A 16,234-nucleotide genomic window follows, 5' to 3' on the forward strand; every position below is an offset into this window, starting at 1 on the left:
CATAGAAAAAAAAACACCTCCACCACCAGCCACAGCTTCTTTTGATCTGCCTGTATTTTTCAGAGTTCCTCAGCAAAGCACAGGCCTTTATCATGCAGGTACCAAGAGTTTCTGGCTGCTGCCCAGACCACCGCTCTGTGAACCCAGGATTGAGGACTGGATAATACTTCTGGGCTCATCTGCATTCTTTCCACAAGCAGGTGAACTGTGTCAACCACTTCATACCCTCTGGTAAGATAGCCTGGCATATTTTGATCACCTCCATTCAAACCTGCTGGTTCAATTTCAGTTCAATTGAATATGCTATATTGGCATGAATGTAACAAAGACTGTATTGCCAAAGGGCCAAAAGTAAAATCAAGAAAATAGAAAAAAAGAAACGGATGTATTTTCAGTCATCTAGGTCATGGTTATCCAAGGAAGGTTGAATTGAGGGCAGCTTTCAAGTATTTACAACCCGGTCCAGTTATACCAGTGGATACCTTTTTTTTAGCATTACTACCCCTGCAAAAATGACTTGTTTCACTGTCAGAATTTGATCCATTCGGTCCAATAACATTTGGAAAGTCAAGAAGAGCTGCATCATCTTATCCCCCTTCAAGTTAGCAGAGGGCTAAACTGGAAGTTGGCTGGATGACTCTGGTGAGCATGCTTTACGGTATTCATAGATGCCGAAGATCGGGGTAATTTTATACCCAGAAGTTGAACTTTTTTGACTTTGGGCACCATTGAGCATCTTTCATCAATGGAGACCCACCTCGAAAACTGTATCTACTCCTCTTTATACATCCATGAGATCAAAGGCCCAATCTCAATGTCCACATTCATTGACTCATGGACTTTGAGGTGCGCTCCCGCTTAGTCCACTGTCAAATGGTCAAGTGCATGTGGGTTCTCTCACAGACTTTTTGAACCCTTCTAGCACACTTTCTGTAAGCCCACAATTACCCACAGAATGACCCACAGTTCACAGTGTTGTGACGTTAAATGCAGGGTTACAGCTCTTGCAGCCTCATGCACTCAGGTGACAGGTTCAGGGTTTAGGCCTTAGGGGGTGACATTGGGATTGGGCCAAACAGCGTGTTGACAGCGCCATCTTCCACACCTCCCTGACTCTCTCTTCCCGCCTCCCTGATTCCCTCTCCCTGTCCTTCAGCCGCACAGCCACGGTAGTCATGACAACAGAGAGGCTAATCTCCAGTGGACACAGAGAGAGAGAGAGAGAGAGAGAGAGAGAGAGAGAGAGAGAGAGAGAGAGAGAGAGAGAGAGAGGGGGGGGGGGGGAGAGAGAGAGAGAGAGAGAGAGAGAGAGAGAGAGAAAGTGCAACTGCTTGCAGAGAAACATGCTTCTAAGGAGGAGCAAGACAGCGTGAGGGTGTGATAAAGAGATGCAGAGCATGCTTGTATTTCAGAGTGAGTATGTGTGTAAAAAAAATAAATTAAGCATGTGTGTGTGTGTGTGTGTGTTTGTGTGTGTGTGTGTGTGTGTGTGTGTGTGTGTGTGTGTGTGTGTGTGTGTGTGTGTGTGAATATCTGTATGTGTGGGGGGTCTGTCATAAGCTTCTTTTGGGGACAAATTTCAGACTAAAGACCAGTTGATTTGGGACAGCTTATCCAATTAGAGATAAAAGGCATGCCCCCCGTTGGTAAAATGCAGATTTTGGGTCAGTGGTTAGGATTAGGTGAGTAGTGGTTAAGGTTAGGGTTAGGATAAGTCTCCAGGAAATGAATGCAAGTCTATATAATGTTCCCAAAAGTGACGTAGGACACTACGTTCCCAAAAGTGAAGTAGGACAACTTGGGTGTGTGTGTGGTGTCTCTCATATGCTACTTCTGGGGACAAATTTTAAGACTTAGGACCAGTTAATTGGAGACAGCTTGTCCCATTGGGTACAAAAGTTGTGGTGATCCTCTCCAGGAAATGAATGTAAGTCTATGTAATGTCCCCAAAAGTGACAATGGTGTGTGTGTGTGTGTGTGTGTGTGTGTGTGTGTGTGTGTGTGTGTGTGTGTGTGTGTGTGTGTGTGTGTGTGTGTGTGTGTGTGTGTGTGTGTGTGTGTGCGTGCATTTACATTACATATCAATTTAATGACATGATTGGCTACATTTTGATTAGAGGAAATAAGCAAAGTCCCATTTAAAATATTTGTATTTTTTGCATGATGAAAACATGTCTCCCTCTCTTTCACTCACATTCTTTCAATCCCTCCATTGATTCCTCAATCCATTCATCCCTCCTCTGTTTTTGCTTTTGGGCATTGCCTCCCTCCTCAACCGTCTGAATCCATCCCTCTCCTTCATTTTCCTCTCTCCTGACCTTCATAATTTTTTTTAACAATTCCTTATTCATTTCACCGTCATTCCTCCATCTCTTTCAAACTCTTAAATTAAATCCATTCTGCCTCTTTTTCATGCTTCCCTATTGCAATTAGTCTGTCTCTCCTTTCCTGATTCCCACAGTAAATCATCTTTTTCTCTCGCCCTCTTTTTGTGACTCCATCTTTTAAAAATGTGTCCTTTTTTCCTCTCCTGTCTCCGACACGCCCTTTTCATCCCTCCTACAATTTCTTAATCTTACAGTCATCCTCTCTCTTGCATTCTTCTGTCAGCCTTTTCATCCTGAATCATCGTTTCTATCTCTCTCTCTAGCTCTCTCCGTCTCTCTCTTTCTCACGCACACGCACACACACACACACACACACACACACACACACACACACACACACACACACACACACACACACACACACACACACACACACTTCTTTCATTCCTCCTCTAAATCCAACCCTCTTTCTCTATCTGCCTCACAGCCTTCCAGCTCCCTTGGTTTCTACCCCCCTCCCCTCATTCAGACACATACACAATGTCCATCCCAGTTTCCCACATTCCTAAATCCTTTCCCCTCCATCTCCCTGCTTTCTTGGCAGGGATCACGCACACACAGATACACACACACACACACACACAAAAACACACATACACACACTTAGGCTTCACATATGTTATGGCTGATTAGGCTGGCAGAGCTACAGGGCAGTCAGCCTATACTGGATGAGAATGGAGGGATGGATGGAGAGAATGAGGGAGGTGGGAGGTGCAGATGGGTAAAACACTGGATGAAAGAAAGGATGGTGGTAAAGGTGGGAAACTCTCATTTTCCCCCATCCTTCCTCTACCATGAGGATGTTTCATTGGGAAACAATCACCCTGCACCGTGAGGTGCTTGCACGACCCCTGCTGTATACTTTCCCCGGTGCGCTGAAGCCACTCTCCGGTAGAGGGCGTAGTGATTGAGAAAAGGAGAGAGAGAGATGGGGTGAGAGAGTGTGTGAGTGAAGGAGAGTTGGGATGAGCAGCTGCAGAGGGCTGGAGCTGCGGAAAGGAACGGAGCGGATACGGGCTGCAGCGGACCCTGGGTACCTGCAGCCTGAGTGCGGGCGGGATGAGAGGCGGGAGTCGAGGGTTCTCCGGTTGACTGAACGGGAAGGTTGATTGGCTATTATCACGAGTCGTGGTCTGAGAGACTACACACACCACACACACTTACTCACTCATTCACACGTCTTAAGAACAGCGGGAGATGCATTACGTCATAGCCTCCCGTCGCCCTAGATGACCGCGCGCGCAGGACGGGATGATGCAGGGCTGCAGGACTAGACCGGGAACGGATTCCTCTGCTGCTGCTGCTGCTGCTGCTCTCGATCGCCCGGTGGCTGTGTCTCGACCCGACGAGGGAGAAGAGGAGCCACCGTCGCGTGGCCGCCGGCTCTGATGGCTCCTCGCGCCCCGGGCGGGAAAGAGACACAGCAGACGCCGCGGCGCGAGAGGGAAAGGGACAGCAGGTATCTGGGAAGTGACGTGGTATCTGGGCCCCGCGAGAAGGCATCACGGTGCGGTTGTCGTGCTTTTCACAGGAGGGCAGGAGCGGGAAGGGGAACATGGCCGCACAGTCGGACGGTGGTAAAGCCGGGCTCGGGTACGGGGGCGGGGGCTCCGGGTTCGCCCAGCTGTATGATGTTGACACCGAGGAGCCTCTTGACTCCGCCGCGATCCACATCTGTCAGTGCTGCCGGACCTCCGCCTGCTACTGGGGTTGTCGCTCAGCCTGCCTCGGCTCTCTGCTCGGTGGGGGCCAGCCTGCCGTGGGGGCCGGCGTCCGGGAGACTCACTGCCCGCCCCGGGAGCAGCTGTGGTTGGATTGCCTCTGGATCATCCTCGCCCTCCTTGTCTTCTTCTGGGACGTTGGTACGGACTTGTGCCTGGCGGTGGACTACTACCGGAGGCAGGACTACCTCTGGTTCGGCCTCACACTCTTCTTCGTGCTGGTGCCGTCTGTGCTGGTCCAAATTCTGAGTTTCCGCTGGTTCGTGCAGGACTACACCGGCGGGGGGCTCGGGGAGGTGGAAGGGCTGACCAAGAGGGGCGCGGTGGCTCTAGGGTGCCTGTATCCCGGCAGGGATCGCCTGCAGTTGGCCACCATCTGGCTGTGGCAGGCCATCATACACATCCTCCAGTTGGGACAAGTATGGAGGTAAAGGGGGCACAAACAACAACACACAGACATACACCTCACTTCAACCTATCATCACACTCCCTCTCTTCCTCTCTCACACTCCTTCTCACACACACACTTAATGCTGCTAATGGGTCGATTGGGGTGTCTACTCGATGAAGCAAAAAGAAAGGAAAGCTTGCTTCACACTGACAGGCGCTAGAGGAGGAGCAAGAGGAGGACAAGGATAGGCTCTCTGTGACCTCTCCGGCACATCAGCTACTATCTGGGGATGACAGACAGATATTAAGATAGACAGTGATCCCACTACTTCACTACTTCACTAGATCAAAGAGACAGAGTTTGTCACAGTTTCTTTTCTTTCTTTCTTTTCTTTTTTTGGGTCACCTTCTGAAAAGTTAATTCAGCAATTCACACTGATTGTTCTGTCAAAAAGAGCAGCATTTATGGCTGGCAGGGTTACAAGTCACTGACATTATGCACTACAGCTGTAGCAGAGAGCCTCTTTACACTTATTAACCCCATAGAAACTGGAGCTAAAGTGGCACACTGTTTGCTTTAAGGGAAACGCTGTCCATGGTGCTGAAATCATTTTCCAGCACCACGGACAGCATCCGTCAAGGTTCTTCACTCCTGTTGAAGAACGAGGAGCCTTGGCTACTGTGTGTGTGTGTGTGTGTGTGTGTGTGTGTGTGTGTGTGTGTGTGTGTGTGTGTGTGTGTGTGTGTGTGTGTGTGTGTGTGTGCGTGTCCATCAGCATGTGTGACCAATGGAAAAACGGTGTCACGGCTCTTCCCATGAGTGTCAGCATGCATGGAGAGTACAAAGAGGAAAAGCATCTGTGCTTCTGGCAACACATCTCTCTCTGTCACACACACACACACACACACATACACACACGCACAAATGTATACACACAGTTGGATATGGGTAGGTGCTAATTGAAGTGCTAAAAGCACTGGCAGGAAACAAACACACACACCATTTTACTCATGAATACACACACGTCTTTCTCTTGCTGGTTTCTTGGGATGTAGCATCTACTTGGTTCCTTGCTTCATATTTGTGTGTGTGTGTGTGTGTGTGTGTGTGTGTGTGTGTGTGTGTGTGTGTGTGTGTGTGTGTTTGTGTGTGTGAAAGCACAGTAGTAGTAGCAGGAGTGTGTGAGCTTGTCTTCAGCCTCCAAGCCCTCTATGCAAGGACAGTGTTCACTCTCTAGCTCCCTCCCCACCCCTCTTTCTCCAAGAAGACTGCTCAATGGTGTCCACTTGCCTCTGGGCGGGCAGCAGGGAGAGTAAAGTGGTGTGTGTGTGTGTGTGTGTGTGTGTGTGTGTGTGTGTGTGTGTGTGTGTGTGTGTGTGTGTGTGTGTGTGTGTGTGTGTGTGTGTGTGTGTGAGAGTGTATGTGTGTGTGTTTACATCCTGCTGTGCGAAGGAGGGATGTACTACTCAGCTCCTCTGCTTCAGTCTCTCTGTGGTTGTAGGGTTAAATCAACCCCCACACTCACACACACGCACAAACACATAACTCTCCTCTGCTTTCTTGCACCCCACCCTAGTAATCACCCCCTCAGCCTGCAGAATGGACTCTCCTACCTGGAGGAAGTGGAGGAACAGGGGGAGGTGGAGGAAGAAGGGGGAGAGAGGGAGGAGTGGGGGGGAGTGGGGGAAGAAGGGGAGGGTTGTTTGTGGCTGAGGAAATGGTACCGCCTGATTGAGACAGATTGCTTAGAGATGGAGAGGCTGGGGAGAGAAGAAGGGGGTGGTGGTGTGTGTGTGTGTGTGTGTGGGGGGGGGGGGTTACACATGCACAATGGGTGTAAAAGAGGGGGAGGGGAGAGAGAGGAAAGAGAAGGAGAAGTAGAGATGGAAAGGGAGGAGTGAGAATGGTGGGGGTAGGGTGGAGGGGTGTAGGATTTACTGTATTCGGTACATATGGTTTGCAATTATGGAAACCTAAGACGTTAAGTGGCTGTCATGGTCACCTACCATGCTGCACAGTAAAGCCTCAATCCTTAACCTGAGTGTAAATGATTGCACTTCCTGTTGACAGATTATTAATAAGACAAACAAACGATGGTGGTTCTTTATCCTTCATTGATCTTGAGTCAAGGGCAAACAGCAATATAGTGTTTGTATCTTATTTTAAAGCTGCAAAATCCATTAATTCAGCTTTAAATGGTTCATTAAGAGTTATTTACATACATGTACGTGATAACGCTGGGCGTGCGTGTATAGGCGTTTTCCCCTGCATGGTGCATTATTTATGTTGTGCGAATTTAGCTCGTATGTTTGAAACCAGATGGCTGTCGTAGCATTACATATAGAGGCATGCATAATATAGGAGCAGACACACACGCAGCAACACCCATACACGTACAGTAGTAATGCACACGCAAGGAAGCAGGGGGAGTGTCATTAGAGTGCATTAGCGCATATATGCATTTACACATACGTGGGACCACAAACACACGCATATATACACACACACACACACCCTTAGTGAGTGCCCTTAGGCAGTTTTAATTGAAATCACTGCCTACCTCCCACCCACACTTACTGGAGTCTCCCACAGCTAGAATTCCAGTCAGTATATATGTAACAAAACAATTTTATACCTGTTTGTTCATGAGGAGCTTCAAAATATTTATAGCACCAGTTCAATATAATACCTTTTATAATTGCATTTGTTTGATTTGTCTCAATAATATATACACTAATAATGTAACATTTAGTTTTTGTATTGATGGGAAACAGATCCAGGACATCCAAGTCTGCTGCTCACAGGGTTGCATTCACTAGACCATCAGATGATTGTTGAAAGTCTATAAATGTCTAAATCATAAATCATATTTTGATAGCAAAATTTAATAGAATTTCTTGATTGCTTTATCATCTTTATCACCATCTCTATCTGTTGAAATACATATAGGTGGAATTTCTAAGTAGAACATTTGTTTTGTCACTATTCCCACTATTAAAATATAGATACTATATATACCACTAACATACAGATGGCTCATTAAAATGATAAAAGACCAATGTACCAAATTTGGATTGTCTTCATTACCAGTGTTTCAACAAGCCAGCTCTTTAGCTATCTAGGTATCTGTCACTGTTTTGATTAGATGCATTAGGGCTCCAACTAATGATATTTTTATTGTTGTTTATTTGGCTGATTGTTTTCTTGATTATTCCAATAGTTGTTTTGTCTAAAAATGGCAGAAAATAGTGAAAATGGCCACTGTAAATTCTAAAGCTGCAACTAATGATTATTTTCATTATCGATTCATCTGTCGGTTATTTTCTTGATAAACTGTTTGCTCTATAAAATGTCACAAAACCCAAGGTGCAACATCAAATGTCTTGTTTCGTCCCGACCAAGCCTAACCCTTCAACCCAAAAACGTTCAGTCTACTGTCATCGAGAAGTAAATAAACAAGAAAATAATCACATTTAAGATGCTGAAACCAAAGATTGTTAATTTTAAAATGCTTAATGCAGCTCTGATAATATTGCAGAACCCAAGGTGATATTTTCAGAGAGATTTTGTTCTTTTCAGATCAACGATTGCATAGATATAAATACTTTTTTACTTTTAAAATGAATGAAACAATTTCTTAGTTATCAAAATGGTTGCCAGTTCATTTTTTGTTAATTAAGTGATCAAGAAATAGTTGCAGAGCTTGATTTCAGCTGTTTGCATCAGGTGACGCTCATCAAGTCAGCTTATCAGACCAGCAGGTGTAGCTCATTATCAGGGATTACATGATCACAGTAGTAGCAGTAGAAGTAGTAGTATAACAGTGAAAGTTGTATTCACAGAGCTTAAAAATGAAGTTTCAAGCAGACGAAACACATAATTAGTGAGAAAGAAAAGGAATGACATTGAAAAATACAGATTGAAAGAGTGTATGTTATTGTTATTAATTAGCACTTTTACCTCTGACCCCCTACAGGTATATCAGGACATTGTATCTGGGCGTCATGTCGCGCCGGCAGAAGGAACACCAGAGACGCTGGTACTGGGCCATGATGTTCGAGTATGCGGACGTCAACATGCTGCGGCTGCTGGAGACCTTCCTGGAGTCTGCGCCTCAGCTGGTCCTTCAGCTCTGCATCATGATCCAGGAGAACCGAGCTGAGACGCTGCAGTGTAGGTGGAGCTCCGGTTCTTAAGACTTAGTTCACAGAGGAAACCAGCTCTTCATGAACACCTCCGACTTCCTGACACATTAACAAACGTAACAACCATGATTTCATGTCGAGCACAAAGCACATACAAATCAACAGCTGCACAAACAGTAATTAGCAATTTGCACACACCGCGCTTAGTAATTTGTGGTTACAGATGGTGCTGCTTTTGGATTTTCACACAATGGTTTTTGTTCACATTGTCCCACAGAGCTTCGGGGGATGTGCTAGCCAAAGTCCATCAGCCTCCTCTTCCTTATTCATCCATGAAATGTATCATCTAGGCGGCCACCCACTGCTCTTATTCATCCCTATCACGCTGGACTTTTGTGACACCTTGTACTTTAATGCAAATATGTGACTAGTACAGAGGGTGGATGCACACAGCAGCAGGGACATTAAAAATAACTTTGTAGTCGAGATTCATACTTTTAAGTGTCATCACCACCTCTTATTTAAGGATGTGCTCACATTATCACACGAATCGCCCCCCACTGACTCAACATCATTGTAAGCCAATACAATTTTTGTTTCTGAAACCTTAAAGTCTGATTCAATTTTATTCAGTTTGATTCACTCAGACCAAAAAAAGCATCCACATCATCCACCTCTCTTCTCTTTCTCTTTTGTAATCGTGCTCTGCCTCTCCTTGTAGGCATCTCCTCCCTCGCCTCCCTCCTGTCTCTCGCCTGGGTTCTGGCCTCCTACCACAAACTGCTGCGGGACTCGCGCGATGACCAGCGCAGCATGAGCTACCGCGGGGCGCTGCTGCACCTCTTCTGGCGCCTCTTCACCATCTCTTCCCGCGTCCTCTCCCTCGCCCTCTTCGCCTCGCTCTTCCACATCTACTTTGGCATCTTCGTGGTTGTCCACTGGTGCGCCATGGCCTTCTGGGTGGTGCATGGCGGCACTGACTTCTGCATGTCCAAGTGGGAGGAGGTGCTCTTCAATATGGTGGTCGGCATTGTCTACATCTTCTGCTGGTTTAATGTGAAGGAGGGCCGGACGCGCCACAGAATGGTGGCATACTACATCGTTGTGTTGGCTGAGAACACTATCCTCACTGGACTGTGGTGAGTTAGTCCAAGTGGCATTTTCTTACATCTTGAAGGGAAATTTTGACACATAGAAGATATCACATTCGTTTGTTACATGCAATGTAATAAGATAAAGAAAAAAAACCTCAGTACCTTAGGAATAAATATAGGAGAAATCCCAAGAGAGGCAATTCAAACAAGGATCCCCCGTCCTTGGGCGACTTGATATGCAACAGAAGCTGCAGATTGGAAAAAGGCAATTACAAAAACAAGAGCAAATACAGTCTAACAGTGAGGTTACATTAAGTTTGATTTAGATATAAGAAGACCAACATAATGAGCTGTATAAATTAGAATCTCAAGAGACGAGTGCCAGGAAGTAAGTCCATGAAAACGTCCAGTAGGGGTACCTCATACCAAGTACAAGGAAGACCAGGAAGGGAATAGGCAGGCCTGAGAATATGTGTGGGGATCAAAAACAGAGCAGTATGAAAACACTCTTTGGTGTGATTTGTTGACAAAAGGTAACATATAGAATAAGGTCAGGGTTATCCTTTGAAGCTGGATTATTAAATGTGTGTAGGAGGCAGGGACAGGTAGCATTAATAAGAAACGTGACAAGTTAAAAGGTAAGTATTAAAAGCAAAGTGATTTACCATTTTATACATAAAGCTTTGAACACATCACTATCCACCATCCTACAGGTACGCCTACAGGGACCCAGTGCTGACTGACTCCTACGCCGTCCCAGCATTGTGTGGCGTCTACCTGACGTTCGCCGGTGGGGTCCTGGTCATGCTGCTCTACTACGGCTTCCTGCACCCAGCCACCGCCCACCTCCGGCCAAGCCCCGCCTCGTCTTGTTGCGCCACGCTGCTTTGGGGTCTCCCGCTGCCACCGTCGGCCCCGCCCACAGCCCCGCCCACCCCAGCCCACATGACCAAGTCGCAGACAGAGGAGGATGTGGCCGACACATGTCTTCCTGTCTTCCAGGTGAGGTCGGCACCCCTCATCGTCAAGCCCGAGGGCCCGCTTATAAAGATCGACATGCCCAGGAAGCGTTACCCGGCGTGGGACGCTCACTACGTAGACAGGCGCCTGCGGAGGACTATAAACATCCTGCAGTACATAACGCCGGCCGCTGTGGGCATCCGCTACCGTGATGGACCCCTGCTGTATGAACTGCTGCAGTATGAGTCTTCACTCTGACACACACACTTGTCAGCTTAAACACACAAATCAGTACACATGAGCACACACACACACACCATAAAAGGACATGTCTGCATACATGAATATTCAGATTCAGAGAAGATTAAGAAATACATTCACACTACATAATGTCGCTCTTGCTAAAAGCACACAGACACAAAAGCAATCTATCACACTTTTATGCACCCACACACACACATACACACATACACACACACACATACACACATACATTCCTTGCGGGCACCTTCGACCTGCAAGTCCCATGGCCATGACTCAACAAGCTGCTTCAGCGCGAGTCCATCTCTTTCTCTATTCATCCCTCTGTGTCTCTATTTCCGACTCCTCTGATCGCGTTTCATCTGTTTTTGTTTATTTAATTCCACACGTCCGAGCTCCGCTGTGAAGAAAAAAGAAAAAAAAAGAAATCAAAAAATGAGCGCGGTTTCACACCGGAGTCTTCGGCTACTGCATGCTGTTTACGTTGCGCACACTTTCATGGGTTTCAGTAGAATAAAAAGACAGGACACAAAGAAAGAACAAACTTCAATTTAAAAAAAAAGGAGTTTCCGAACACAATGTCGTTAGTCTAGTCAAAAGGTAGTGTATATATTTTCTATGTACAGAAGGGATGTTTTTTATGTACCGTTATGTTGTTGTCGACTGGGGATAGAGCAGTTGGACACGTCGGTTTTTAGGTCGTCGAGGTTACCAGGGAGAGTAGACGAGCATGATGGGAAAGATGGAGATGGAGAGGGTACTGGCATTTAATGCACACTGATACAAATTTCACTCATCTCTTAAAGGAATAGTTTAACATTTTGGGAAATATGCTAATTCGAAGATTAGCTTAGCTCAGCATAAAGAATGAAAGCAGGGCGAACCAGCTAGCCTGCCTCTGTCCATAGTTTTTTCTGAGGCTCATAAAGTTGTAAGTTGGTTTACTGCTCAAGAAATAGTTATAACTAGGTATAAACTCTCAACAATGAAGTAAAAAGACATATTTCTAGAAATGCCAAACTGTTTTTTTCAGGATACCTACACTTTAGCATACACTATGTTAAACCTCAGTTAGCAACATTAGCTCTACAGTGAGAAAATGAGAATAGACACTCAAAACAAAACTTAAGACTAAAATAATGTAATGTTCTTGCTCCTGAATGCCTGACAATGTTGAAATATTTCAGAGTCAAAACTTTCTGTAGCTAAAATTTCTGCCTATATAAAGAAAAGGTGGTTTCCCCCTGAAATCCGGTGGGTTAACTGGATATTTATGTTCTACATTTTATGAATTTATATAATATGCTATCTTTATATACACTAAGAACTTAACATGGAATTGCCACAATAACAGTATTTTTACTTATTGATATAGTCTGTTTCTCACTCAATACATTATATGCTAAAGAGTTAGCATGGAGCTTGAGCCAAAGATCTACTGCAGAAACATGTACATTAGCGAATATGCCAAACTCCCCACAATTCTGTAATGCTAATTAATAAACATAAAAGCAGGCTATTAAAAAAATAAAATTAAAAAATACCATCAATAGCAGACAAAAGGTGAGGATGTCCAATATTGTTTGAAATTCTGAGAAACAGACAAAAAAATCAATTGAAGCTGTAAGAATATTGAAAGAAAATTGAAGGGACAAGTTCTCCATCCTTTCCTGTTATGCTTAGAAAGGATTCTGCGAGGGCAAATTTTCTTTATCTAGTCTGTCCACAGTGGCTAATGCAAAAAAAAAAAAAAAAAAAAAAAAAATCTGGCTGCGTCGGGTTAACTTGCTAGACAGTGACAAAAATGAGAAATTATCTCCAAATTTTCAACATAAAGAGCAAATGCATGACTAATAATATTTGATCTATGTCTACTACAGTTTTCTGTTTGTGATGTCTTAATCATGTTGGTCCCACGCTAACAGGGTGCTGTCACTGAAGCTAATACAAAACAGTTTTGGACTTTAATCGTCACAACCCTCCCGATGACTTGTCTTCTCCTGTAACACGTCCAGTACCAACTCCTACAAAGCCACCCACGGCTGAGCTGTGATGTATGGCTCATTATTTATTTTTTTGGTTTGTTTATCCCTCTAATCCAAGCTGTTACATTGGCAGGCGACAACAAATGAGCCAAGATATCAGTCATCAGGCCGTCGGTAGAAATGCTGAAACTCCTGAAATCACACGCCGTCAGAGGGCCGCCTTTACACCGTGTGGCGGCCAGTAAAACAAAGAGTTTGGAAGGTAGTGAAAGTGTTTTTGCTGTCCAGCGCTTCACACCTTCTCTCTAGTCCCATTCCAGCGGTATAGCTGAGCGCGTAGCACATGTGAAAAGAGATACTTTAACATATTTTGATGTTTTATTCTCTAATTTTTCTTGCCTTTTAGTAAGTGCTGAAACAATAAGTCAATTGACAGAAAATGAACCGATTTTAATACTTGATTAAGTCAGTAATCATGCAAAAATGACTGGACTTGTCATGCATGTTTTGCTCCATTGTCTAACATTTTATAGACTGGTGGTTCAAAATCTTTTTGGCTTGTGACCCCTTAAAACAAAGAAATGGTTGCATATGTCCACTGGTTGTTAGCAGTATAACCGATGGACATATTTGAATCATTTTAAGAGGCCTGAAATGATAAAATAATTCAATAATACATGTGAGAATAAAACAAACATTGCAGTAAAGTATGAAGAAATAAACTCAAGTTTTTTCTTCTTTCCTATCCTGTTCATCATATTGTGATCTGTTTGATTTATCTAATGACCCTTACAGGGGTCCCAACCCCCATGTTGGGGACTATTATTATAGACTAAATACTGAATTGATTAATCTAAAAAAATGCTCAACAGATGTAGATGATGAATAAATTTAAGTCCTATCTGTTTTCATCACCATGTGGCAGGTAAAAAACAACAACCCACTAACACAAAAATGTTGAAGTATCCCTTTAAGTTTGAACAATGTGAACCAGGAGTGAGCTTACATTACTTTTCCGTGGTGCTACAGTAGTCAAATAAAAAGAATAAAAGACAAATTAGTTTGTGCAAGCGTGCAACAAAAGCTGCAGCATCAGTGTTCATATGGTGCAACACACTCAAGCTACAGAGTCAATTGGCTGCTAATCCCACTTCATATGGTGCAAAATATGAAACACACATGTACTTATGGTGCAATAAGGGCAGATTGTCTCTTTGAATTCTATGGTGCAACTTCAGTACTGCCTTCAGTTATCGGCCAAGGCTGTGCCAAAGGCTCCGTCCAAATGGACAACTGCTCTTCCTGTCCTGCAGAAGCTATGCAAGTCTCTGACGCAGAGAGATGTGCTTAGTTCACACATTCACAACACACACACACAAACACACACACACAGACAGGGTTTTCCTCCGCAGCAGGGATATGTCCCTACCTCGCCGCTTGAACACATAAATACACACATGCACTCACACACTAATGTCCAATGATCCCTTACCCCTTTATAATTTGGGAACAATATTCATATGGTGCTATTGAGTAACGATGGGTGGTTTTTGTATAGTTGTGGTTCCAGTGATATATGAAGAATTTAGCCAAATATGTTTAGAAAATTTGAGTGTTTCACATTCAGATTGATTGAATAGTAGTAGTATTCAATCAATCTCTGTCTCCTCATGTAGAGAGTGTACATAAAAACAGCAACACCTTCTGTTGACACCGGTTGACCCATAACAGTAAAAGCAACAATGCCTTATCCACTCGACAGAAGTGGAGGTTTTTTTTCCAAGATAACTGAGTCGTTAGTCGTGTAAAAAGATGACTATTAAGAAGGTGGTGCTAATTTTTGGTACACTCTGATTTGGACATGCACAGCACATTAATGTCAGAGCACAGCGCTTAAAGCAAAGGAAAACAGCATACTGTGTTAGCACGTGGTCCGAAAAACCGAATATGTGGAAATCTAGAGAGCACAGTCAGGCATTTTGTGTTAGTCTCACAGATTGTGCTTGTGAATTTCTTGCATGAATGTTCTAGATTTAAGCTCCCGGGAAAAATAAATGGTCACTGCAGAGGCCCCCTTGCCCCTCGCCCCTTACAACTCCCACCAATCAGAGATCAGGTGTAACACAGCCAAATCAGGTTTGACACAACCAAAAAAAAAAAAAAGTTATTTCTTATGACGGCAGTATTCTTGCTTCTCATATGCAGCGTTGAGACTCGATTGTAGCCTCATAATCAAACTGCAGATAGATTATTTTGTTTTTCCACAAATCATGTCACCCAGCAGTCAAGAAATGCCTGGATCCACATTCTGGTCTACAGTCGAGTCTGCACCGCTCCACATGAAAAGTTTGTAACCAGAGCCTTAGGCAGGTCTGCTCTGTAGGATATTGAAAATCCAGTGTTTTGTCACTATTGTATGGCTACATATCCACAGCTATGCAAGGTTACAGACAGAGAAGTTCTGGACTACAAAAAAAAGAAAAAAAACACCACATCACTGTACTAATGTATTGCTTTTTTATTATTATTTTTGCCTTTTTTATTAGTTTGAAATGAGGAGGTGAAGATAGCAGAAACCATAATGTATTAATTAATTAACAGTATTAATGTGCAACAATGCAAACGTGACGTAAACTGATCTGCACCATTTGTTTACATGTTTTGAGAGTTTTTTGTGTTTATTTATGATCATTTGGTGATCCTGCTTATCATTTTTATGGACTTGATTAAGAATTTGTCTTTTGATTTGTTAAAATTGGTCAGGTGGGTGGGTGAAAAAAAACAAAAAAAAACAGTGTATTGTACCTTTAACTAGAGAACAGCTGGGATGGATGCGACTTCACGACTGAGGAATGTGCATCTAATTGTGAAAATTAAAACCGGAAAGTTATTTTTTTTTTTGCTTTGGATAAACACACAAATGTTCCACTATCAGGGTCTGCAAAGCATATGAGGTATGTGGTTAGGGTGTGTATGTGTGTGTGTGCATGTCTTTGTATCTTTAAGAGGACCAATTTCAGTTGTAAACCGGCGTTGTGAGGACATTTCTGTGTTGTGAGGAAAATTTGGCCGGTCCTCACAACTTCAAAGGGCAATTTGAGGGTTAAGACTTAGTTTTAAGGTTAAGGTTAAGGAAGGGTTGGGTTTAGGCATTTAGTTGTGATGGTTGAGGTCAGGGTAAGGGGGTCCTCACAAGGATATAAAGACAAGCGTGTGTGTGTGTGCCGTATGTGTCAGTAAAGCTTCATATGCTTTTTTTTAGCCAAAGTTTTACTTGCTTGGTCCAGAGC

The 16,234-nt window shown here is 44.0% G+C and overlaps 1 protein-coding gene across 1 annotated transcript; it reads left to right on the top strand.

Annotated features, from left to right (window-relative positions):
• Positions 1–3,942: 3,942 nt before the first annotated feature.
• On the top strand, positions 3,943–10,956 carry xkr6a (XK, Kell blood group complex subunit-related family, member 6a). Its single transcript, XM_062414626.1, has 4 exons — positions 3,943–4,535; positions 8,476–8,672; positions 9,366–9,783; positions 10,452–10,956. Exons 1-4 carry the CDS (start codon positions 3,943–3,945, stop codon positions 10,954–10,956), a joined length of 1,713 nt encoding a protein of 570 aa, XP_062270610.1.
• Positions 10,957–16,234: the final 5,278 nt, after the last annotated feature.

Source organism: Scomber scombrus, chromosome 24, assembly GCF_963691925.1.
Source record: "Scomber scombrus chromosome 24, fScoSco1.1, whole genome shotgun sequence".
NCBI lineage: Eukaryota > Metazoa > Chordata > Actinopteri > Scombriformes > Scombridae > Scomber > Scomber scombrus.

Excerpts from the sequence above, each read along its gene's own strand:
- xkr6a (XM_062414626.1), top strand. The coding sequence starts at position 3,943 with ATGGCCGCACAGTCGGACGGTGGTAAAGCCGGGCTCGGGTACGGGGGC. Across the intron at positions 4,536-8,475 it reads CAGTTGGGACAAGTATGGAG|GTATATCAGGACATTGTATC; the intron begins GTAAAGGGGGCA and ends GACCCCCTACAG. Across the intron at positions 8,673-9,365 it reads CCGAGCTGAGACGCTGCAGT|GCATCTCCTCCCTCGCCTCC; the intron begins GTAGGTGGAGCT and ends CTCTCCTTGTAG.